Consider the following 24,797-nt stretch of genomic DNA (forward strand, 5'->3'; position numbering starts at 1 on the left):
TTGTGACAACACTGGTGTCACCGATTACACCGGACATTTTACAAGAAAAGATGACGGTCAACATGCGCAGAGCGCTGACCCTGATCTTCTGGCCTCTCCGGTAAAGCTTTTGCTGCGGGGCTCCGTTAAGAGGGTCTACTTGGCGCCGCTGCTCCGTGCATACCGGCTGTGACGGCTCCATCCACCTCGCGGCGATTACCTCATTAACGTTATGGTTCCCTTATAGCGTTGGGATTAAAAGTGAAATATTGCCAAATAGGTGCGTTTGCTTTTCACTTCGACAATAAATCCTCTGCCTCCTACTCCTACCCCAGGTACTCTGAGCTGACGGACCAGATGCATTCACGGTCAGTTTGTAACGTCCGTCGTCTGACTATCGATTGATAACATGCCTCTGATACGCCAAAATGAACAAAATGGGTCAATTATTTTTATTTATTACTTAAAGGCTACATGCCTCTGTTTTTTGTAATGTTCAAATGTTCAATGTTGCCAGATCTCACGAGAGAAACACGCAACCAAGTCTCTAGAAACAAGCCGAAGAGAAGCAACTCTCCCAACAAAAAAAGGCCAAAACAAGCGACCTTACCTACCTACCACGACCTGCCACAATATGAGAGAGAGAGGCGGCCACTACCACCACAAACGTCCGTCCCCTTTCATATATTATTATCCTCTATCACAATATGGGTCGCTATTTTGGAGAGCCCCCCCACAATAATTTAATTATTTAGGCCTTACCAGCATACATCAGCTATAGGCTACAGCAGGGGAGATAATAACTTCCCCTTTAACAGCAGCCACAAAATAAGTTAACCCACAAGCGAAATCACTTACTGGGGAGCGGTCGCTCTATCTATCAACAAAGGAGATGTCTGCTTTAACGAGCGAAATCACTCGCTGCTGAGCAATACACACTGTAAAAGGAACTGAATTAGCCGACAACAGCCCAACGGGCTCGTTGTCCGACGGAGGCTCGTGAGGAAGCAATCCCTTTTAAACTATATAAAAATGTGATAAACAATGATAAAAGTATTAATCCTATAACACTGTTTTTACTACTGAAACAGCATACAATCATAGTGCTGCTGTATTGATCCCAGTGCTGTAATACTCACACTGGCCACTGTAACTCACAGCTCTAGTGATGTAATGCTGATCCAAGCAACTTTGCAGCTGCAGGGGGCCCAAAACAGGGAATCTGGTAGAGGAGGTACCAAGATCATATGTATGGTAGAGGAGGGACTAAGATCATATATATGGTAGAGGGTATATGCTGATTAGTAAGACAGAGACCAGTAGAATTGAGGAATACTACGATTTATGATGACAGGAAAAGAGGGGTGAGTTCTTTGTCCCAAGTATATAAGGTTATGATCTAAAGACCGCGGGCAGTTGCGTCCGGACAGACGTGTCCGGACCTGCTCGGGTTTTGGTTGTGTTTATGTCTGTTGATATTAAACACCATGAAAACTCTGCTTTTTGCAAAATACTTGTACAGCATTATGTGATTCATTTGAGTAACCTGTGTTGACTTTCTGACACCATTAAAATTGAACCTGAAGAACATTGAGCTGGGATCTCTGCCGTTCTTAGCCCAAGGCTTGAGATTTCCAGACTCAACACTCGCCGATGCTGTAGCGCAAACACTTAGCTCGGCGGCAATAAACAATAAAGGAGACCGAAAACAGACTCCTATCAACAAACGTAACTTAAACTCTAACGACGGGAGGATATACTCACCTTGTTATCCTAGCTCACCTGTCGTTAGCCTCGCTGAATTGAACCGGCAAAAACACCGGTGTTACAGCGTCTAAAGTGTTAGAGTGTAGCCGTGATTAACTAATCGCAGCCCTTGGAGGACGGAACCGTAGCTCCAACCATGCGGTTGCAGGGCTTCCAGCGAAAAGTCAACGGCTTATCTCTTTAATCAACCTGCATTCGCGGATTACCTGCCGCGAGAAGATTCAAGGGACATCTCTGATGATGACGTGGGCTTATATAAACTACGTCATCCCAGGTCACATGTGACTTTGTTGATATTAAATACTCGACCTGCGCGTGCGCGAGATGGATAACATCCAGTGTTAAACACTGCCTCTGGCAGTCAGGAAGAACGAAATAGAACCACACATCTCTGACATAGAGTGGTTTTTTTTTGGTTTCTGTGTGTCTGACACTCAAAAACACAAAACTATTGACATGCACTGAGTTGCTTCTTACAGTAGAAGTGTTGTAGTTAGAAAAGTCAAAGTGTATGACATAACTTGTGTCAGTGAGTGACTGACCATGCTCTCTTGTTTTGTTTACAGTCACGGTACGTAGAAGCGTTCGACGGACCAACGCAGGATATTACGACCATCTAGGAAAACCAGTCATTTCCTACAAGGAGACGGCTACGTACAAGTAAGCTGACGTGTGTGTGTGTGTGTGTGTGTGTGTGTGTGTGTGTGTGTGTGTGTGTGTCACAGTCATGCTTGTATACAGTATGTTCTGTAGCATACACAGGCTATGTGTTTAACAGTCATAAGTTCTTCATTATACATCTTCAAAGCTCTCACTCTTTCTCATTTTCATTATACAATACTTTCAGAAAAAGGAGGTTTTCTCCAGACGGTGGGAGAAAGTCCATCGCCAAGAAAATCAGCATGGCCAGCGGGATCATAGGGGCCAATTGGGCCATAGGGGCCAACGGGGCCAACTGGGCCAGTGGGGCCAACAGGGCCAGCGGGGCCAGCGGGGCCAGCGGGGCCAACAGGGACAGTGGGGCCAACAGGGACAGCGGGGCCAGCTGGGGCAACGAGGCCAGCGGGGCCAACAGGGACAGCTGGGCCAGCGGGGCCAACAGGGCCAAAGAGGCCAGCGGGGACAACAAGGACAGCGGGGCCAACAGGGCCAGCGGGGCCAACAGGGCCAGCTGGGCCAGCGGGGGCAACGGGGCCTGCTGGAACGGCATTATTCGCTGGCTGTTCTTCATGCTGCTCATGTGTCTTGGTAAGCGATCTCTCCTTCTACAAACACTGCTGGAACGGCATTATTCGCTGGCTGTTCTTCATGCTGCTCATGTGTCTTGGTAAGCGATCTCTCCTTCTACAAACAATCATATCTTGTTCATCAGCTTGTGTGTTTTATACTGTAGAGTGTCTGTCTTTTGAATTAAACATCACTGACCTGTTTCTCCAATACTTTGTTTCTCTCCATCCATCAGGAATTGTATACTTCACCCTGGCTCTATCCATGAACAACAACTCTCTTGACTCAGGACCCTCAGCGTCACTTTTCCCATCAACCAAGCGGGATAAGGTATGACCTTCTTTTTATTCTTAATGTGCACCTATAAAACACAATCACAGCCCAAATATGTTCTCACCTACATGTTGAAACACACAATGATGTCAACATCCACCATTCAAATGAATCTCCTGTCACTTACAGGCCTTGAGCACATATGAATGGATGGGGGAGCGGATGAGAATGCTGCAGGACGAGGTGCTGAGGTTAAAGTGGGTCAAGGAGCCACCAGGGGACACTATGCTCAACTTTGCCCTGGAGTCGCAAGGTGAGACATCTAAATCACCCTCTGTGAGGAAGCAACAACTCCCTCACTAACTGTTTGGTAAAGCCAAGTGGGGTTGATCACAGTTATCTTTGTTTTTCCTTATGTGGGTAGTTAAGGGGTTAATTGACTGACAGGGACTGAGTGGCTCCAAGTGTAATCAGGTGTGCTCTGATTTCCCAGGTTCTCACTGCAGGTGTCTCCAGTCTGAGCTGATGGCAGCACTCGCCTGATAAGCCAGTTTGAACTGGAAAGGCGGGCTGTTAGGTTATATGACCATGTGTGAAAGTAGAGTTGGAAAAGAAGAGTGGTAAAAAGAGCAGCACCAGGCATGTGGTGAGCTGTGAAACTGAATGCAGAGGATGATTTTCCCTCCATGTGGTTTTTCCTTTGTTTGATGGAATTTTTACAGACTGAAAATAAAAGTCTGCCTTATTTTTCAAGCATACTTACCTGCCAGTGTGATGATTTCTCTTCGTGACTTTTCACCTTGCTCTCCTGCACCTCACCTTGCAACACCCTCATCATTTTTTTCAATCTGTCAGATTGTAATTCACACATGTGATTTTTAGTTTTGAGATCCCTTTTTCACTTTCTTTGTGTGTGTTTTTGTGTGCAGGGGCCCTTGTTTTAGATCGATTGTCCTCGGAAACATACCAATGCACCGGACCAACCTGTTTTCTTTCATCCCTGATATCTCTTTGGAGACAACCTGTAGACCCAAGTATTGTGACTCAGGTAGGAACTAGGAACTACACACACAAAACACATGGCTATGTGGTTTGGCAATATCATCTAATGGTTTGGATTGTTTTACTGTCTATTTTGTTATACCTCATACCATCTAAACTTTTTTTTATACTCTTTTTTATTCTTCAGGGAGGACCAATCGTGGATGGACGCTGCTGGCCATTTGATGGTGAGCGTGGACATTTAGTCATAGCCCTGTCCCACCCAGTGACCATCAGCCATGTGACACTGGGTCACATTTCAAAGACCGTGTCGCTAACTGGCAGCATCTCGAGCAGCCCAAAGATGTTTGCTGTCTATGTAAGTCACAAATTTAAAATTGTTACACTGCAGACGTCACATACACGGAGAACAACAAGGTGCTCAACTGGATCTCTATCTTTCTCTCTTGCAGGGCATGAAGACTAAAGAGGATGAAGGTACCCTACTAGGAACCTTTCTTTATGATCAGGACGGCGAGTCATTGCAGACTTTCAAACTGTCTGAGTATTACATCATGCAACGAAACACATGCACATGCATTTTTTAAATTTCACCCACAAGCTAATATATCATAAGAATTACAGTTTGTCTGTCCTCATTGTTGGCTACTCATTATATCCCTTATTTCCCATCCTCTCGGTTTGTGCTCAACTAACTCTCTCTGTTCATTTCTCTATCTCTCAGGATCAGGAAGCAGGTGTCTTCAGCCATGTGAAGCTGCAAGTCGAGAGCAACTGGGGAAATCCTGACTACACTTGCGTGTACAATTTCAGGGTCTATGGGACCATATAGAAGACGGTGTTTGCTTCTATATATAATAATAATAAAAATAAATTGCATTATAAATGTTGTATTTCATGTACACATTGTATATTATAAATTGTATATTATAAATAATAATATGCGCATATAAGAAAAGATAACAACTAGTCAATATGATTAAGTTAAATATATAAGTAATGAATTGGTATTGTGATTGAGTTATATTATAAGTAATTAATTGGTATTCTGGATTGATAACAAATTTATACCACAGAGATGGAGTTCACCTGGAGCACCGCCTTGATGGAAGTCTATTCAACATCCGACGGCTCCAGGCCTACACAAAGACAAAGACATGCCAAATCCATGAGCTCCAATACGCAGATGACTGCGCTGTCTTTGCACATAGCCCAGAGTCCATGCAGCATGCCCTTAACACAATCTCCAGCCTATACCAGTCCTTTGGTCTCCAGGTCAATATTCAAAAAACCGAAGTCATGGCACAACTCACTACCCAACCTCCTTCACTCCCTAACTTTCAAATAGGTGGTGTTCCACTCACAGTAGTTCACCAGTTCACCTATCTTGGCTCCACAATCTCCTCAGACTGCTCCCTTGACACTGAAATAAACAGTTGCATCAACAAAGCCTCATCAGCCTTTGGGCGACTCCGTAGAAGGGTATTCCAAAACAAAAACCTGAAGATCAGTACCACGGTGGCTGTTTACAACGCGGTATGTGCCTCCACTCTGCGCTATGGGGCAGAAACATGGACCCCATACAGACGGCATATCAAAAACTTGGAGGCCTTCCACATTCGATGCCTCCAAAAAATCCTCGGCCTCTCTTGGGAAGATCGGGTGCCTCATACAGAGATCCTTTCCATGACCAACTCCATCTGCATGGAAGCAGCATTAGCAAAAAAACATCTCCGCTGGATAGGGCATACTATCCGCATGCCTGACCACCGCTTGCCCCGCCAAGCCCTCTATGGGCAACTCAGCAACGCAAAACGGGCTGCTGGCGGACAAAAGAGGCGCTACAAGGACTACACTAAAGACCTCCTCAAGCTCTGCAACATAAACCCCACCCATCTGGAACATCTGGCACTTGGTAGGTCAGCCTGGCAGGTCACCTGTGCCAGAGCAACCGAACAAATACACCACACCACCCAACAGAGGAGGACCGAAAGGCGTGCCCAACGACACCAGCGGGCAGCCGGCATTACAACAACATCTGGGCTCCCTTGCCCCACCTGCGGGCGAGTGTGTGGCTCACGCATCGGCCTCCACAGCCACATGAAGTGGCACCAGCGCCAACGACGCTGAACCCCCTCCCCCATCCCCCAACCCCCTGGAGCAATCGTCATCATCGGACACGATGGACAGCTAAGAGAATAATTATAAGTAATTAATTGGTATTCTGGATTGATAACAAATTTATAGTTTGATAAGGATAATTATATCAGTAATTAATTTATATTTCTGTATGATAGAGATAAAAGGTAATAATTATAGTAAACAAATTTAGGAACATTTAATTACAGTATATGTATGACTCAATAACGAAGCTGGTTAATTATTAATGAATGACTTATGGAGAAGGGGTGTGATTAAACAAGTTTCTATTTCTTACTCCTTTTCGAATATGTAAATCAAGGCATCAAGTGTTTGACAATTTGCTTTTAGAAGACACTTCTGATCAGACACAAATCTCCGGTTTCCTCCCATACACAAAAATAATAATAATAATTGTACAATAAAGATCATGAAAATTATTTCTGCTTGTTTTATCATCTATTTGAAGTGCAGTGAACTTGATATACTGTAGGTGTATAACATCTTACAAAAGCACATTATTGATCATGTAACAACTCCAACATATAATTTTACATTTACCAAACAACATAAAGGTCAGATTCAGGTGATATGAAATAGAATTGATGCCATAAAATGCATAAATGTCTCTCTTGGTTTGAGGTGAGAAATAGATTGCTGTATTCATTGATGGTTTTCTTTAAGAATGTTATAACAACAAAGACTCCATTTATTTTTTACAAAAAAAACATCCTTTAGTACAGATACACACAATTATTCCACAAGGCATGCTGCTGCTGCAGGTTGTTTTACTTTACCAAGATCCAAAACCAAATCAGGTCAAAGTACAGCAACATACAGAGCAATGCAAGAATGGAATTCACTCCCAAATCATATTACACAACAAAATACTATATATGGTTTTAAAAAAAACACTAAAAGAGCATTACTTAAGAAGAAACTTTAGTAATTATTAAGTATTCTTGGGTGTGTAAGGGTATTATCCATGTTAAATGATGATATTTATCTGTTAGATCATGACAGATTCAGTCGGAGCTAATGGGGATCTAAATAAACAAACAAACATTAGTGTAACGTGTCACCGCCTCCATTCACTTCCAGCTGTTGACCTGTGAACTGTGGGCATGTTGCTCACTCTCTCTCTACCACTCTCAACCTTTAGCACCAGATTAGGTCGATCACATTACAGTCAACTTTGTAGCCTGACTACCTCTCTGGAATCAATGTAAACTAGTTGTGTACTCAAAGTTTTCTATTCTTACATATACTTTTATGAACTAAGAAGTGGGCCAATGTAGTCCCAAGCAAAAGCAGTACACTTATTAAGTATACAGTACTCTGATATTAGTATAAAAGTATGCTTGGGTAATATATACTTGAACTTTTACTTAACCCTGCTGTTACCTTCAAATTTACTAACATCTTTTATCCTTGGGGTCATTTGACCCCAGCAATTTAAAACTCCAGAAAATGATTATAATTCAAATTGTTACCCAAGTTTATGTGTCAGGTACTTTATGTTTGTTTGTTGACTACCTAAATAGCCCTTTAAATAAAACAAAATTTGTCATCTCAAGTATATGCTTTTCGATTGATGGTGTTATGAAGAGCTCAAATGCTGATTTTATGTCTTGGACATGGCTGACAGCGTATCTGGTGGGGCCTGGAACCATTTTTTTTTTTTTTTAAACTCTTTTTTTATTTGAGAACAAAGAACATGAGGTCATCATGGGTGTTACAATATCAAATCACAGTACATTTTTGTAAATACATCTTAATATAAAATGTCACACTTCAATCAACGGTGTAAATACACAATCCATTTTTCCCAGTACTCAATACTTTTTTCCAATTCCAGCCTTAAAATAAATGTGAGTCTTTCATTACAATACACTTGATTTACAATACCCCGCCATTGTTCTAATGTTGGAGGATCAGTCTGCAACCACTTTCGCGTTATGGCTTTCTTACTACTTGCCAAGAGAATCTTTATTAAATATTTATCTTTGTGAAAAACAATTTCTGGCATTTTTCCCAAGTATAGTGTAATGAATGAGTATTTTAACTTTATTCCAATTATTTTATGGATCTCAGTTGCCACCTCTTGCCAATATGGCTGTATTTTAGGGCATGCCCAAAAAATATGGAAATGATCAGCCATTGAGGTTCCACATTGCCTCCAACAGAAGCCCCGGCTCTGCGTGTCTGTTTGCAGTGCTGTTAATTTAGGAGTAATGAAAAATCGCACTACGTTCTTCCATCCAAACTCCCTCCAGGATCCCGAGTTTGTAGTAGTTGCCTGAGTCTCACATATTTCTGTCCAGTCCTCCTCTGTTATTTGTGAGTCTGACTCTTTCTCCCATTTTTGTTTAATGTAGTTTGTAGAGTGCTTCTTAGAGTCTTGTATACTTCCATATAGTTTGGAAACCAACTTTTTACTTCTCTCTTTTGTATATGCATCAGAGAATATAGTAATCAAATTGTAATCGTTTGTTTTTGTGCTTTGTATTTTTTTCTTAAAGTAATCTCTAACTTGCAGGTACCTGAAAAAGTCCTGCTTTTCCAGTCCAAATGTATCTGCTAAATCCTGATAGCTCTGTAGTTGACCTTTTGAGGTGACTGAACAGAAAGACGTGATACCTCTCCCAACCCACAGTTTAAATCTCCCATCCAACATTGCAGGCTCAAATCCTGGATCATACGCTACCCAACCCAAGACCCCCGCATGTTTCTCCAGTTGTAATTTCTTCAGCAGCCTAAACCACAGCTTAACTGAAAATAGGGTCCACTGGTTTAATCTGTTATAGCTCCTTTCAGCCTGACTTCTGTTACCTAGTATTGACTGTATTGGAGTATCTATCTGTTTTATTTCCAATGTCTTCCATTTGGATTCATAGTTTGGTGCACACCAACACACTAAAGGTTTCAATTGGGCAGCGTAATAATAATCCTGCAGGCATGGTAGGGCTCTCCCTCCCTTCCCCTTTGACAATTGTAGTGTCTTGAACTTTACCCGAGGTCTCCTGCTGTTCCAGATGAACCTCGAAATCATCCCATCCCATTCGTTAAATTGTTTTTGGGGTACTTCCAAAGGCAATGACTGGAAAAGATAGAGTAACCGCGGTAACATGTTCATTTTAATTATTTCTTTTCTACTACTCATGTCTAATGGGAGCAACGTCCATCTAGGAATATCTGATTTTATCTCTTTATTGATAGGACCGTAATTGCTTTCAAAGAGTTTTGACATGTCTTTTGTTAAATTTATTCCCAAATATTTTATTGAGGGGGAATTCCATTTAAAGTGATATTTCCTTCTCATATCTTGAGGGGGTATAAAATTGAAAGTGAGAGCTTGAGTTTTTTGGATATTTAATTTATATCCAGAGTATGAATTATATGTTTTTAGAAGGCTCATCAATTTAGGAATACTAGATTCAGGGCTCGCAAGGAACAGCAGGACATCATCAGCAAACATACAGATCTTATGTTCTTCCCCTCTGATTGTAATCCCTTTTATCTCCAAGTCCTCTCTAACTGCTTGGGCAAGGGGTTCAATATACAATGCAAACAGAGCAGGGCTCAAGGGACACCCCTGGCGCGTCCCTCTTTCTAGTTGGATTGTTTGCGACAGGTGTCCGTTAACCTTAATCTTGGCTATTGGACAGGAATATAGCGCTTTAATACACTTAATAAAACCATCCTTAAAGCCAAACCTGGCAAGCACCCTGTACAGATATTCCCAACCCACTGAGTCAAATGCCTTTTCGGCCTCCCCTCAGTGCAAAAGAAAATACTCTGCACAGGTAATGTTCAGAACTGTTCCCAGTCGGCCGGTATAAAGATTCAACTTAGGCAAGCTCCAGGAGAAATTATATCAAATGTCTTAATAAACTGGTTGAAACTAAAATAGCAGAGTGGCCTCTTAGTTTAAAACAATATGACTTTGTCTCTGTTGTTTAGTGGCCCAGTGTTAGTGCCACGGTATCACTGTCAGTCTACTCATAACTGGGCCGTCCCTTGTAATTTTCGAGGTCGGATTTTACATTTATTTTATCAGTCATTCAAGTGACTCATCGTGGAGGTGTATGGCTCCGTCCACTTACCGATAAGCCCCGTTATAATTACCCTCAACGTATCACTCGTCAGCGCCGAATATTCCCGGGGGGTTGCGTTGAAAACTCCGTAGTCTCTCCCGTATCTGCTCTCGGTCCACAGCCCGGCGGCCCGCACCTGCCTTCTCCCACGTTGCTAGTCTCCGCTGTTTCACCGCTGCAGAGTCGGGCTCCTTGACGGGTCCTATGGAGAATCCCCTCTTCTTCAAGTCTTTAGCCGCTTCTGCCGCGCTCTCGTAGGTGTGGGTACCGCTGTCAAAAAACACCTTCAGTTTGGCTGGATGTGGCGTTTGGAAACGGATTCCTTTAGCTTTAAGTTCCTTCAGTATTTCCACATATGCCTTTCTTTTCTTGAAAATGTCGGAGGGATAATCTTGATCAAAATAGATCCTCTTCCCGTCGTAACGGACATCTTTCTTTCTCCAAGCAGTATGCATTATCTGCTCTTTCATTCTGAACTCGAGGAAGCAGATCACCAGTGATCTTGGTGGTGCATCGTTTGGAGGCTTTGGAGCGAGAGCCCGGTGGCAGCGCTGTATTCCGAGGTCCATCTCCGCTATCGGCGGGCCAAGCTCTGACTTTATAAGCTTTGTCACAAACTCCGGTAGGTTGTTCCCCTCAGATCCCTCCGGCACGCCGTATATGCGGAGGTTGTTGCGGCGAGAGCGAGCTTCCAAATCAGTTAGCTTAGCCTGCAGAGCCTCTTGAGTTTCCATCGTCTGAATAAGTGCCTCTCTCGCCGCTGCATCCCAGTCTTCAATACCGGCGATGCGTTGTTCCGCCTCCGCCACTCTGACTTTGGTGGCCTGCAGGTCACCTGTAGCTTCTTTGAGTTTCTGGTTGATTTCTCCCCTAAACTCTTTCAACTCTTTCTTTATGTCTTCACAAAACGAGAGTCGGAATTCACTCATATCACTTTTCAGATCAGATCTGAGCGCCCGGATCTCATTGTAGATAGCCTGCATGTCCGAGCTAGCTACCGCCTCGTTAGCTTTCCCCGCCTCGCCGTTGTTGCCGTGACTTTCTTCATCGCCGTAGTTTTCCTCTGCTAATTCACTTTTCTCGCGTCTGGAGCCTGTTTTGCCTTTACCCTTTTTTTGCTTTTCCCCTTCCATGTTATACTTCAGTTTAATTTTATGTCTCAGCTATTTTTCTAAGGGGATTAAAACCGACCGATTGGGAGAGGTTCTTTCAAGCAGCCATCTGCTTCAGCGCCACACCGGAAGTCGGGCCTGGAACCATTTTGATGACATTAGCAGCACTAAGTCTACCCTGTTGTTCAAGTGGGGAGACGGACCATGATAACTTTCCATTTTTGGAAGGTAGTGTGTTTGCTGGTGGTTGAGAGACAACAGGAGGGTCAACACTGAGGGTCTCATTCTCATCAGAGGAGGATGCCTCATAATCAGGGTCCTCTTCAACATCATCCTCTGTCTCAGACACATTCTCCTCTATGTCACTTTCATGGTCAAAGAGATGTGACAACACCTCATTGGCAGAAAACCTTTCCTTAGAAGTCATTTTCAGTTGAGAGAGAGCAGAAAGAGAGAGCACACAGAGCACCAAGAGAAATGGTTTAGAAGGCTGCTGTGCAAGCTTTTATATGTTTGTTGTGTGAAGTATCAATATCTTCACGGGAACCATATTTTGCCGCCCCCGCAGCGTGGGAAATATCAAAGTTCTCGCGAGAATGATGTTTCCCCTCCCCCATGTCGTGTGAACTATCAGTGGTTCTCGCACTAATAATAATAATAAAAATTAAACTTATATAGCGCTTTTAGAGAACTCAAAGACGCTTTACAATATCGGGGGAGACGGTGTGAAACAAACAGGGGACAGACGACACACACAGGTGCACTCTCATTCATACACACGGACAAATGGGTACGGGGAGGGGGGGCTAGGAGTAGGCAGAGGAGAACAGGTGGGCTTTGTGGCGGGACTGGAATAGGGGGAGGGAATCAGACTGTCACTACTACAGTTATGGTGATGTTAGGTTAGGGCCCTAAAGCTTTTTGAAGATTATAAAATTGCATGTTATAGTGACCTCAATATCATCCAAAACAACCAAAACAAATGTGTGTAAAATGTTGATAATTCTTATATGTTTTATACAGCTAAAACAGCCTGGGGTCAAATTGACCCCAAAGAACACCGATGCGTACAGCATGTGTACAGGACATTGAAAACATATCATCATGTTAATTTTATGTTTACCCAGTTGTCCCCATTAAATTAGGAAAAGTCATTAAATATGAAGCAAAAAAATGATGTCATCATTTATTTTTCAGCCGTTAAACATTGAATGGGGTCAAATTGACCCCAAAAATAATAGGAGGGTTAAGTATACTTCATAAAATAAACTTGAATTATACTACTTTTTCGTAAGAATGTGAGGTTTATTTCTAAACAGAGTAATCACTTACGATACGATACGATACAACTTTATTGTCAGTTTGCACTGAAATTCATTTTGCATCCACAGGCAGCTCAGTTTGAGAAAAAGTACACATACAACAGACATCCTGTTACCATAGACAGACAGCGTCTGATGGGTAAGACCCATCAGACAAAAAACAAAACACATCACAATTATTCATACATAACCCATTACAAAATGACCATCTGTCCTCTGGATTTACATGTCTTTAGCAGCACATTAATTATTATTTAGCAACAACATTAGTGTGTTTTTACAGTTTTTTTCAAGAAATTTGACATTTTTTGTCTGTATTTCAAAATGACAGAAATATTTTTTAAAAATTACATGTATCATTTGTGATTTATATGTAAATGGTCTTAGATTTACAGTATTTTTTTGTAATAACAATCGTAATTATCTGTATTTAAGCTTTTCTTGATAATTTTTAAAGATAATTATTCTGTTTTTTAGAGGTTTATGACTCTATTTTAACAATTAATTTATGTTAAAAAAGAAAACCTTTATGTCACATGTTTCATTTGTGATTTATATGTAAATGGTCTTAGATTTACGGTGTATTACTCTATTCTAACAATAAATATATGTTAAAAGTAAAATATATTTTGTAATATTACAGTAATATAGAAATGAAATTTGCGGACCTGTAAAATGAAGTGTTGCCACTTTCGTTGTTGTTGTTTTTTTGGCCGTTTAATGCCTTCATCATAGTGTTATTATTCCAGTGTGCCTAGAAGCACAAGGCAAAGCAACAAAGTGGACGGGTTGCTGCTGATGGTCAGTACCAACAGAGACTTTTCCCTCTCTTCGGTCTTGTGTTTTACTGAGTCGTGGTTGTGTGGAACTATACCGGACTCTGCGCTGCAGCTGCCCGGCTTCCAGCTGTTCCGAGCCGACCGCGACCCGGAGCTATCACACAAGTCAAAAGGAGGGGGAATATGTTTCTATATTAACGACGGCTGGTGCAAGGAAAATTCCTAGTGTATACCTCTTACACCTGGCAATAAACACCTTTCTGATTCTGATTCTGATTCTGATATACACAGTTATAGGAAGAGCGAAGCTCCTCCTATAACTGTGTATAGGCCTACAGTAGCGTACAGGCCTACTGTTATAGGAGGAGCGAAGCTCTTTCCACTGTTCCAACAATCACAAACTCTGGTTTTGGTCAAAATAAACCCTTAATTCATAGCATCAACAGATAGATATTCAGTTTGTTCAGTTCAGTAACATTTCTGACTGCACGGCGCTGTTGTGTGTGTTCGTGCGTGTGTTAATCTCCCGACAGAGGGCGCAGAGGACAGAAGCTGCTCGCAGTTTAAACAACACCAATAGTGTGTCACCTAGAATAGTTTTTATAGCATGACTAACTCGAGTTTTGAACTAATGTTTCCCGCCAGTAGGTGGCTAATCACGTTGTTTTGATTTCAAATGTAAACTCACTTTCATTGGTTACACATGAACCAATGTGTAAGCTGTTGCTAGGGCTAAGGGGGGCCCCAGCAACCAGCCTGACCATGTTTCCCGCCAGTAGGTGGCTAACCACGTGGGGTGTCTCCTTTAGTCATAGAGCAGTGTTAATGTAAATGTCCGTTGTTTTGATTTCAAATGTAAACTCACTTTCATTGGGCAGTAATGAACCAATGTGTAACCTGTTGCTAGGGTTCAGGGGGGCCCCAGCAACCAGCCTGATGAATCTGATGACACCTCTCAAATTAAAGAACTCTGATTGGCTCTTTGTTTTGTGGCCTTCACTTAAATACCGTCTTCACGTCTCCTTCTGCCTCTCTGACTTCTGTTTGAGGTGAGTCTCACGTTAACTGTGTATTTAGCTAGCTAGCCTCACAGATTAGCATTTTAAGGCTGAACTTTATGAAAACATGTAAATGTCCTGTTACTGTTGCTGTGAACATAAATATCTATATAACAGTATGTAAAGAAGTCATAAATTCTCCTCAATGTATATAACGTTACTGCTGTGGTCTAACAAAGGCAGAGGTGTGTGCGTGTAAAGTGTTGTTAGCATCATGCTACAGTAGACAGGAGAACATAGCCGCCATGACGCAGCTCTGTATTATTTAACCCTGTGAGGGAGGGAGAGGTGCGTGCGTGTGTGCGCGCGTCTCCTCTAGAGATTTGAGGTCTCGCCATTTCACCGTGAGCCGCGCAGTTCACGACAAAATGGCGCTGCTCATATTATTTTACCCTGTGAGGGAGGGAGAGGTGTGTGCTTAGGCGCGCGTCTCTGTATGTGCGTGTGTGCGCGCGTCTCTGTATGTGCTTGTGTGTACGCGCGCGTCTCTGTATGTGAGTGTGTGTATGTGTAACATGAATTGTTACAGCCACAAACTACAGACCTAGAACATTCAGAGGATGGATGACTTGACATTTCCTAATATAACTGCAAAGTTTCTAATCGTGCAAAAAAACAACAACAATATGTTCAACTTGATGTTAGGTCAAATAGTTTTCTTTAATGACTCATGCACAGGTGGTAGTTCCTGTAAGCCTCTATTCAACTGGGTTAGGCAGTAATGGAGCACTGATTGAATTTATACTTATTCAAAAACTGACATTGAGAAAAGTAATAAAAGAGGATAAATATAATTATTTATATTATAAATATTAAAGAAAAAGTTACTTGTATGACTATGTGGAAAATAAACAGCAGTCTATATTCACAAAAAGAAGAGAAGATGGTTAAAAGGCTCATCCAACACAAACTACAACCTCATAAATGGCTTTAGTTGAATCCACACATCTCTGACATAGAGTGTTTTTTTTTTGGTTTCTGTGTGACACTCAAAAACACAAAACTATTGACATGCACTGAGTTGCTTCTTACAGTAGAAGTGTTGTAGTTAGAAAAGTCAAAGTGTATGACATAACTTGTGTCAGTGAGTGACTGACCACCTCCTCTGCTCTCTTGTTTTGTTTACAGTCACGGTATGTAGAAGCGTTCGACTGACCAACGCAGGATATTACAACCATCTAGGACAACCAGTCATGTCCTACAAGGAGACGGCTATGTACAAGTAAGCTGACGTGTGTGTGTGTGTCACAGTCATGCTTGTATACAGTATGTTCTGTAGCATACACAGGCTATGTGTTTAACAGTCATAAGTTCTTCATTATACATCTTCAAAGCTCTCACTCTTTCTCATTTTCATTATACAATACTTTCAGAAAAAGGAGGTTTTCTCCAGACGGTGTGAGAAAGTCCATCGCCAAGAGAATCAGCATGGCCAGCGAGATCATAGGGGCCAATTGGGCCATAGGGGCCAACAGGGCCAGTGGGGCCAACAGGGCCAGCTGGGCCAGCGGGGACAACAAGGACAGCGGGGGCAACGGGGCCTGCTGGAACGGCATTATTCGCTGGCTGTTCTTCATGCTGCCCGTGTGTCTTGGTAAGCGATCTCTCCTTCTACAAACAATCATATCTTGTTCATCAGCTTGTGTGTTTTATACTGTAGAGTGTCTGTCTTTTGAATTAAACATCACTGACCTGTTTCTCCAATACTTTGTTTCTCTCCATCCATCAGGAATTGTATACGTCACCCTGGCTCTATCCATGAACAGCAACTCTCTTGACTCAGGACCCTCAGCGTCACTTTTCCCATCAACCAAGCGGGATAAGGTATGACCTTCTTTTTATTCTTAATGTGCACCTATAAAACACAATCACAGCCCAAATATGTTCTCACCTACATGTTGAAACACACAATGATGTCAACATCCACCATTCAAATGAATCTCCTGTCACTTACAGGCCTTGAGCACATATGAATGGATGGGGGAGCGGATGAGAATGCTGCAGGACGAGGTGCTGAGGTTAAAGTGGGTCAAGGAGCCACCAGGGGACACTATGCTCAACTTTGCCCTGGAGTCGCAAGGTGAGACATCTAAATCACCCTCATCATTTTTTTCAATCTGTCAGATTGTAATTCACACATGTAATTTTTAGTTTTGAGATCCCTTTTTCACTTTCTTTGTGTGTGTTTTTGTGTGCAGGGGCCCTTGTTTTAGCTCGATTGTCCTCGGAAACATACCAATGCACCGGACCAACCTGTTTTCTTGTATACCTGATGCGTCTTTGGAGACCACCTGTAGACCCAAGTATTGTGACTCAGGTAGGAACTAGGAACTACACACACAAAACACATGGCTATGCGGTTTGGCAATATCATCTAATGGTTTGGATTGTTTTACTGTCTATTTTGTTATACCTCATACCATCTAAACTTTTTTTTATACTCTTTCATTCTGCAGGGAGGACCAATCGTGGACGGACGCTGCTGGCCATTTGATGGTGAGCGTGGACATTTAGTCATAGCCCTGTCCCACCCAGTGACCATCAGCCATGTGACACTGGGTCACATTTCAAAGACCGTGACAACTGACAGCATCTCGAGCAGCCCAAAGATGTTTGCTGTCTATGTAAGTCACAAATTTAAAATTGTTACACTGCAGACGTCACATACACGGAGAACAACAAGGTGCTCAACTGGATCTCTATCTTTCTCTCTTGCAGGGCATGAAGACTAAAGAGGATGAAGGTACCCTACTAGGAACCTTTCTTTATGATCAGGACGGCGAGTCATTGCAGACTTTCAAACTGTCTGTGAGTATTACATCGTGCAACGAAACACATGCACATGCATTTTTTAAATTTCACCCACAAGCTAATATATCATAAGAATTACAGTTTGTCTGTCCTCATTGTAGGCTACTCATTATATCCCTTATTTCCCATCCTCTCGGTTTGTGCTCAACTAACTCTCTCTGTTCATTTCTCTATCTCTCAGGATCAGGAAGCAGGTGTCTTCAGCCATGTGAAGCTGCAAGTCGAGAGCAACTGGGGAAATCCTGACTACACTTGCGTGTACAATTTCAGGGTCTATGGGACCATATAGAAGACGGTGTTTGCTCCTATATGGGATATGGTGTACTGTGAGTGTTCACCATACGAACCTGCTGGTTAGAGGTGTGGTGTACTGTGAGTGTTCACCATACGAACCTGCTGGTTAGAGGTGTGGTGTACTGTGAGAGTTCACCATACGAACCTGCTGGTTAGAGGTGTGGTGTACTGTGAGAGTTCACCATACGAACCTGCTGGTTAGAGGTGTGGTGTACTGTGAGTGTTCACCATACGAACCTGCTGGGGAGAGGTGTGGTGTACTGTGAATGTTCACCATACGAACCTGCTGGTTAGAGGTGTGGTGTACTGTGAGAGTTCACCATACTTCCATAGTTTGAGGGCTGCACGGTGGCAGAGTGATCAGCATTGTTGCCGCACAGAGGAAGGACTGGTGATCGGCCTATGTCTGTGTAGAGTATTCTCTCCGTGCATGCATGGGTTTTACCAGGTACTCTGGTTTCCTCCCATACACAAATAATAATAATGATTATTGTTCAATAAAAATCAAAAAAATATTTCTGCTTGTTTTATCATCTATTTGAAACCCACAAGTGCAGTGAACTTGATACAAGTATAAAATAACATACAAATATCATTCTTCCATCTTACAAAAGCACATTATTGATCATGTAACAATTCCAACATATAATTTAACATTTACAAATTGAATAACAAACAACATAAATGCCAGATTCAGGTGATATGAAATAAAAAATAAACTTGAAAAACTTAACCTTGATGAATTTTGATTCCAACCATCAGAGTATGTAACACATTTAAACAGGTCATTTTAAAACTCACAGTATTCGGACAACCATGAAAAGTTTCTGTATCTCAATCTGTGGAGTGAAACTATGGAACAGTTTCATTGTGGAGCTAAAGCAATGTCCAAACTTAAACCAGTTTAAAATAAGGTATAAAGACATGATGTTCACAAGGTACAGGGATGAAGTGGGGGTTTGACAATCACAAGGTGTTTACAGGGGTTACTGTTTATTTATCTATTACTGTTTGTTCATTTATTTATTGGTTACTTAATATTTATTCTGTATTAGTCTATCTTCCTATTTTTTCTGTAAAGAATAATGCAAATTTAAAATTCAAAATCAAATTTAGAATAATGTATTCATGGTCAGATGCTGTGTATTGTATATATATATATATATATATACGTATGTATACATATATGTATATGTGTATGTGGTGTGCAGTGTGCGCATGTAGTGCAATATGCAATGTATACATATATATATATATATGTGTGTGTGTGTGTATGTGTATTGCATGTTGTATTGCATGTGCATATTGTATATTATAAATTGTATATTATCAATAATAATATGCGCATATACGAAAAGATAACTAGTCAATATGATTAAGTTAAATATATAAGTAAGTAATTGGTATTGTGATTAAGTTATATTATAAGTAATGAATTGGTATTCTGGATTGATAACAAATTTATAGTTTGATAAGGATAATTATATCAGTAATTAATTCATATTTCTGTATGACAGAGATAAAAGGTAATTATAGTAGACAAATTTAAGAACATTTAATTAGAGTATATGTATGGCTCAATAAGGAAGCTGGTTAATTATTAATGAATGAGTTATGGAGAAGGGGTGGGATTAAATAAGTTTGTACTTCTTCTTACTCCTTTTCGAATATATAAATCAAGGCATGAAGTGTTTGACAATTTGCTTTTCTTTTGCTTTTCATTGTATGTAAATACTACTTCTTTCTGGTTGTCCACTTGTTGGTATGATCATTCTCTTTTTCTTTATTTTTTTTGTATTCTACATGTTCTAAATACATTTTTAAATGAAATGAAAAGAAGCTTTGTAATTTGAGGTACCAAACTGTGAGAACAGTGTTGAACTACTGCACCATTTGTGTTTGAGTGAAAAATACAAGGATGGTGCAGATAAATAAAAACATAAATAATCAAAACAGCGACTGCTCTGTTTAATACAAATCTGTAAAGTGAGGGTATTAATTTGGGTGCTTGGTGAAATCGAGGCTGACACTGAAGAAAGATCCACGACTATGAAGCTGGACCGGCCCGCCTCCATGCTGCTGCCTGCACATGCTCGACCTGCATTTCCACCAGATCCGTGATGGAGGGTGTCTCAATGCAGGAGAAGCAGTCGCCAGGAGATTCAGCAGTGGCATCGCCTATTTCTTGCTTCAAGTGTTGTCAGAAGTAGATTTGTTTAAGAAGTTTATATAAGTTGCCTCCAGCTTTCTGTGTGCAGAACCTCCCATTAAACACATGGTGGCAGCAGCACTCCACTGACAGGAGTCAGTCAGCCGGGCATACATGTTACTGCAATATTAGTATTAATGTAACTAAGCACATTTACTCAAGTACAGTACAATTTTGAGGTACTTGTACTTTACTTGAGTGTTTTCATTTTCTGCTACTTTATACTTCTACTCCACTACATCTCAGAGGGAAAGGTTGTAGGTAGTTTTTACTGCACTACATTTATTGGACAGCTTTAGTTACTTTGCAGATTTATATTGTGTATTAATAATCTGAATCAACTAATACATTATGATATACAGTATATATACATACATATATATATATATATACATATACATATACATATATATACAGTACATAACCAGCTGCAATATTAATGTGATGTTTACAGTACTGCATCAAGACATGTACCATTCAGCATAATAATAATAAACGGTACTTTTAGATACTTTAAGTACAGTATTTTTACACTGTGGTATTACTACCTTTTCTTAACGATTTTGGTAACATTTCATTTTATAGGTCCGCAAATTTCATAGTAATTAGCTGATAATTAGCAAGTAACCTATTTGAAATTTCTTTGGAATTACTGCCAAATTACTCAATTTATCAAAAATGACTTTATTATAAACATGATTTAATAATTGTATGCTAAAATAGCATATAATGGTTAAAATAGGGCCCTTAGGCTTGAGGAGCGTCTGCTCTTCATCGGAGGTGGAAAACTAATAGAAGACACATCTGATCAGGCACAAATCTCACCATTGTGTGACTTATTGAAAAAGAAGAAGTCCATATTCAAAGAAGTTATTTTCTAATTATCATATATTTAACAGCAGACATGGAAATAAAGCATATGAATTAACTTTGTATTCTTTTGAGCCGGCTCGTTCGCGTCCGACACATCACTAATTTCATGACAACTGGGCTACGTCCATCTGCTGAGGAAGATGATGTCATACAATCTAAAGCTCCAGAACAGCTACTAAATGGTCGTTGTGGTGCGACTGTTTTGCTTCAAAGGTCAAGAATGAACTTTCAATCTCTAAATAGACATTTGTTTTAATGAATTCAAGACAGTGAAGCATAATAGAATAGACATGTTGCTGATCTGGTGACAGTAGCTAAACTGATATAGTGTTAAAATTGGACACTCCTGCTAATTATAAAGGTCCTCAGCCTGGCAGTTGAGACTGCTGTAAACCCCGGCAGTCTCAAGCTTGTAGAAAGCATCACAGTGTAAGTCGTTCTCTCCCGTCACGTTCACAGAGACAATAGTGAACATCTCATACGGAGGAATCAGTACTTCATCTTCGTCCGAGTCAAACTCGGAATAGGACTTGAGGTAGGCGCCAAAACATGTTTCTATCTCAAAGCAGGTCCTCCGTCCAAACTGACGCAAGTCCTTGTTGAGGGAGCTGGAGGCGAATGAGCCGAAGCGAATGGTTTGTCCTAATTCCCCGATGAAGAGCAGTTTGCTCCTCCGGTAGGTGGTGAAGCAGCTTCTTTGGTTGAGTTTGAGGAGCCGGATGGCGTCAGACAGCAGGAAGTGGAGGGCGTGGAATTGAAACGATGTCTTGTAGGAAGCCTTCCCCCTACGGACTGCTCGGTTTAGGTCGTCGTATGACCCCGCTGTGTAGGCACACAGAGCCCTGAAGTGATTCCAGGACAGCGGGTCATACATGTCCTTATTCTTCATGGCTTTGAGGGCACACAGCTTTGTGTATGTGGAGTGCAGACCTTCCCTGGTGCTCCTGGGGAGGTAGTGGCGTTTCACGTTGATCAGCATCTTCTGGGAGCAGCCGTAATACATGTCATCGACGGAGTCCAGAGACAAGCTGAGAGGGATTCTGATGAGCCTGGACAGACCTGACGGGACCTGTACTGCTGCCTTCAGCGAGGCGTTTGTGGTTTTCTGCACGGCAGCCTGAACGGAGGTATTCTGAACATTTACAGGCTCTTCAGATGCTGAAGATGGGTCCACTGTAGCCTCCTGTGGAGAGGATGTCTCAACATCGACCTTTTGGACATCAGAGCGTTTCAACAGGGCCTTTATGGTGTCATGTTCAGGCAACTGTTGAAAAAACAGAACATGTAGTTTTATTTAGATAATGCATTTTACAAAATAACATTAAATTACATTTTAACGAGGAATAACTGTCATGGCCATTTTTCAAAGGGGTCTCTTGACCTCTGACCTCAAGATATATGAATGAAAATAGGTTATATGGGTACCCACGAGTCTCCCCTTTACAGACATGCCCACTTTATGATAATCACATGCAGTTTTTTTGCATGCAGTATAAATGGGTCATTTCCTTCTATTCTAAAATGGTGTATTTGAATATTTCTGCATGGGGTCCCTAAACAGTCTTGAATTACATAAAATGGGTATCACAGTAAAGCTGAGACTCTTGTGGATCCAATGAGTTCAACTGTATTCATGTGTGATGATGTTAGTCCCCATAGTAGCAATTTCATTGTAGTGGGACCATTTATTGAAACCTGACCGCACTGTATGAAATGACCTGTGGTGACCTCTAGGATAATCACAGCCTCATGAATTGTTACAGCCACAAACTACAGACCTAGAACATTCAGAGGATGGATGACTTGCATAGGTAGATTGACAATAAGGGGGTTTCTGAGCAGTTTACACAACAGACGTGCTCGCCGTCCTATCGCCGAAAAATTCAATTCTTGCAGAAATCTCCAAATGTCAAAAGTTTTTGATCCAAAATCATAGCATGGCTTTTTCTATGGTGTTCCTCAAGGTCTTGGTGTCTTAATGTGGTATTTTGGAGGAATTCTTGATATTTTTTATTAATTCTCCAGTGTTAAAAAATGGTTAAATTTAGCACCAAATTAAATATTAAATGGTATCAACCCAAAATTTGCTGCAACAATTTATGAGTCATAATAGAGCATGAGAACAGAATCATATACTTCGATCATAATGTTATAAACCCTTACACACTTTTACAATTCATTTTAATTCATTCAGTCATTCATTTTTATTTCCGATTTATGACTATAAGAACTTGATCAACTTAATCAAATTCAATTAGGTCAATTTCAGACTTCATCGTCATCAATCATTTTGAATGCGTAAGACATTTTACTAATAATTAGAATACAAAAGTATTTTTTACAGAGTGGTGAAATATTGTAAAATCAGTGGATATTAGTGGCATGTTACTGTATGCATTAATTATCTTACCGTCTTTGCATTCAGAGGTCTTATCCTCACACAGAGGCAGCAAAGGACGATAAACATCAACATACTCTCCTTCATCATGATTGAAGATACCTAAAAAGAAAACAGGCATTTATTATTCCTGCCTATTAATTCAATCCAAACTTTATTGCAGACTCAAGGTACAGATAAAAAACAAGACATTACATATAAAACATTACATTACAAGATGCACAATAAAAAGTCATGATTAAAATAGATTAGAAATATAAATACATTAATGCCACATATAAAGAACTATACCAATGCCTCCACCGCTGTGATTGGTACCGTGTAGTGTTAAATCTTATGTTAGACAACCGCAAGATTATTTCAATCTCAGAGTCATTTAACCGGCATATAAATTTGTACATGAGATTTCTTAAGACAGTTTTTAAAGTATTTATGCCTGCAGACATAAAACATTTCACTTGCACTGCAACATCTCGGTCTTTTGAGTAATATTCTCACTGCATCATTATATGCAACTTGAAGTCTCTGTAAGCTCACTTTTTTATAGTTTGACCACAAATGGGCTGTAGACAGTACAGTGGTGTACAATATGCTCTGAACAGAGACATCTTCACTCTATCTTGAACACATACTAAACTTCTGTGAGAGAATGTTTGCTTGTGCATACATCTATAGCGGCATTGCCTATAAATATCATCATCTGTCATGTCTTCAGTAATGAAATGTCCAAGACATTTTACCTTATTACAGACACAAAGATTGTTAACAGACAATTTGAAGTCTGGAAATTATAGACATTTTGAGTGTGCTGTACTGGCATATGTATTGAATATCATGCACACCATACACAGAACATACATTACGTACTGTGAGTGTTCACCATACGAACCTGCTGGTGAGAGGTGTGATGTACCGTGAGTGTTCACCACTCACGGTACATCACAGAGGTGTGAGAGGTGAGAGGTGAGATGTGTGATGTACCGTGAATATTGTGTGAGTATTTCTTAATTTAGCCATACGTTAGTTTTCTGTAACGCACTTTAATATAAAAGCGCAATGTATGTTATACATTTAATTTAATTTAGAGAAAGAAGTAGCTAGCGTTAGCTAACATTAGCTAGCGTTAGCATGACTACAGAACTAACCGCTCTGGTTGCTTAGCAACAAACACCGACAGCGTGTCAAAGCCGTTGATTCAGTTAGCAGCGAGCTAACTCTAGCTAGCAAATAAGATAAACAGTAGTTAACCTGAACAACATTCTTCCATCCTGTAATAATTAATGCTACTACTGTCAGCTAGTGAATCTGCACAATTCTCAATTTAGAAACCAACCATGAACTGCTTTAGCTGCTAATAAATACAGCTGTAGTTGGACACAGTAACTGGAACATTGTACTTCCATCCTGTAATAACTACGACTGTAAGTTAGTGAATCTGCACAATTCTCAATTTATAA

The 24,797-nt window shown here is 40.9% G+C and overlaps 2 protein-coding genes and 1 long non-coding RNA gene across 3 annotated transcripts; 2 read left to right on the top strand and 1 right to left on the bottom strand.

Moving 5' to 3' along the window:
- Positions 1-2,316: 2,316 nt before the first annotated feature.
- Positions 2,317-5,275, top strand: LOC141765054 (SUN domain-containing protein 3-like). The gene is made up of 8 exons (XM_074630900.1): positions 2,317-2,406; positions 2,594-2,994; positions 3,209-3,303; positions 3,436-3,559; positions 4,176-4,294; positions 4,436-4,606; positions 4,701-4,790; positions 4,973-5,275. The coding sequence occupies exons 2-8, from the start codon at positions 2,649-2,651 to the stop codon at positions 5,078-5,080; spliced, it is 1,053 nt and encodes a 350-aa protein (XP_074487001.1). The 5' UTR covers positions 2,317-2,406; positions 2,594-2,648; the 3' UTR covers positions 5,081-5,275.
- A 12,057-nt stretch (positions 5,276-17,332) lies between these two features.
- Positions 17,333-18,375, top strand: LOC141765056 (uncharacterized). The gene is made up of 3 exons (XR_012593367.1): positions 17,333-17,379; positions 17,474-17,563; positions 17,748-18,375. It is a non-coding gene; the product is annotated as an uncharacterized LOC141765056 (long non-coding RNA).
- A 2,799-nt stretch (positions 18,376-21,174) lies between these two features.
- LOC141765374 (ecto-ADP-ribosyltransferase 4-like) lies at positions 21,175-23,758 on the bottom strand. Its single transcript, XM_074631430.1, has 2 exons — positions 23,353-23,758; positions 21,175-22,206 (listed from the first exon to the last, which is right to left on the bottom strand). Exons 1-2 carry the CDS (start codon positions 23,428-23,430, stop codon positions 21,292-21,294), a joined length of 993 nt encoding a protein of 330 aa, XP_074487531.1. The 5' UTR covers positions 23,431-23,758; the 3' UTR covers positions 21,175-21,291.
- Positions 23,759-24,797: the final 1,039 nt, after the last annotated feature.

Source organism: Sebastes fasciatus, chromosome 3 (genome assembly GCF_043250625.1).
Source record: "Sebastes fasciatus isolate fSebFas1 chromosome 3, fSebFas1.pri, whole genome shotgun sequence".
Taxonomy (NCBI): domain Eukaryota; kingdom Metazoa; phylum Chordata; class Actinopteri; order Perciformes; family Sebastidae; genus Sebastes; species Sebastes fasciatus.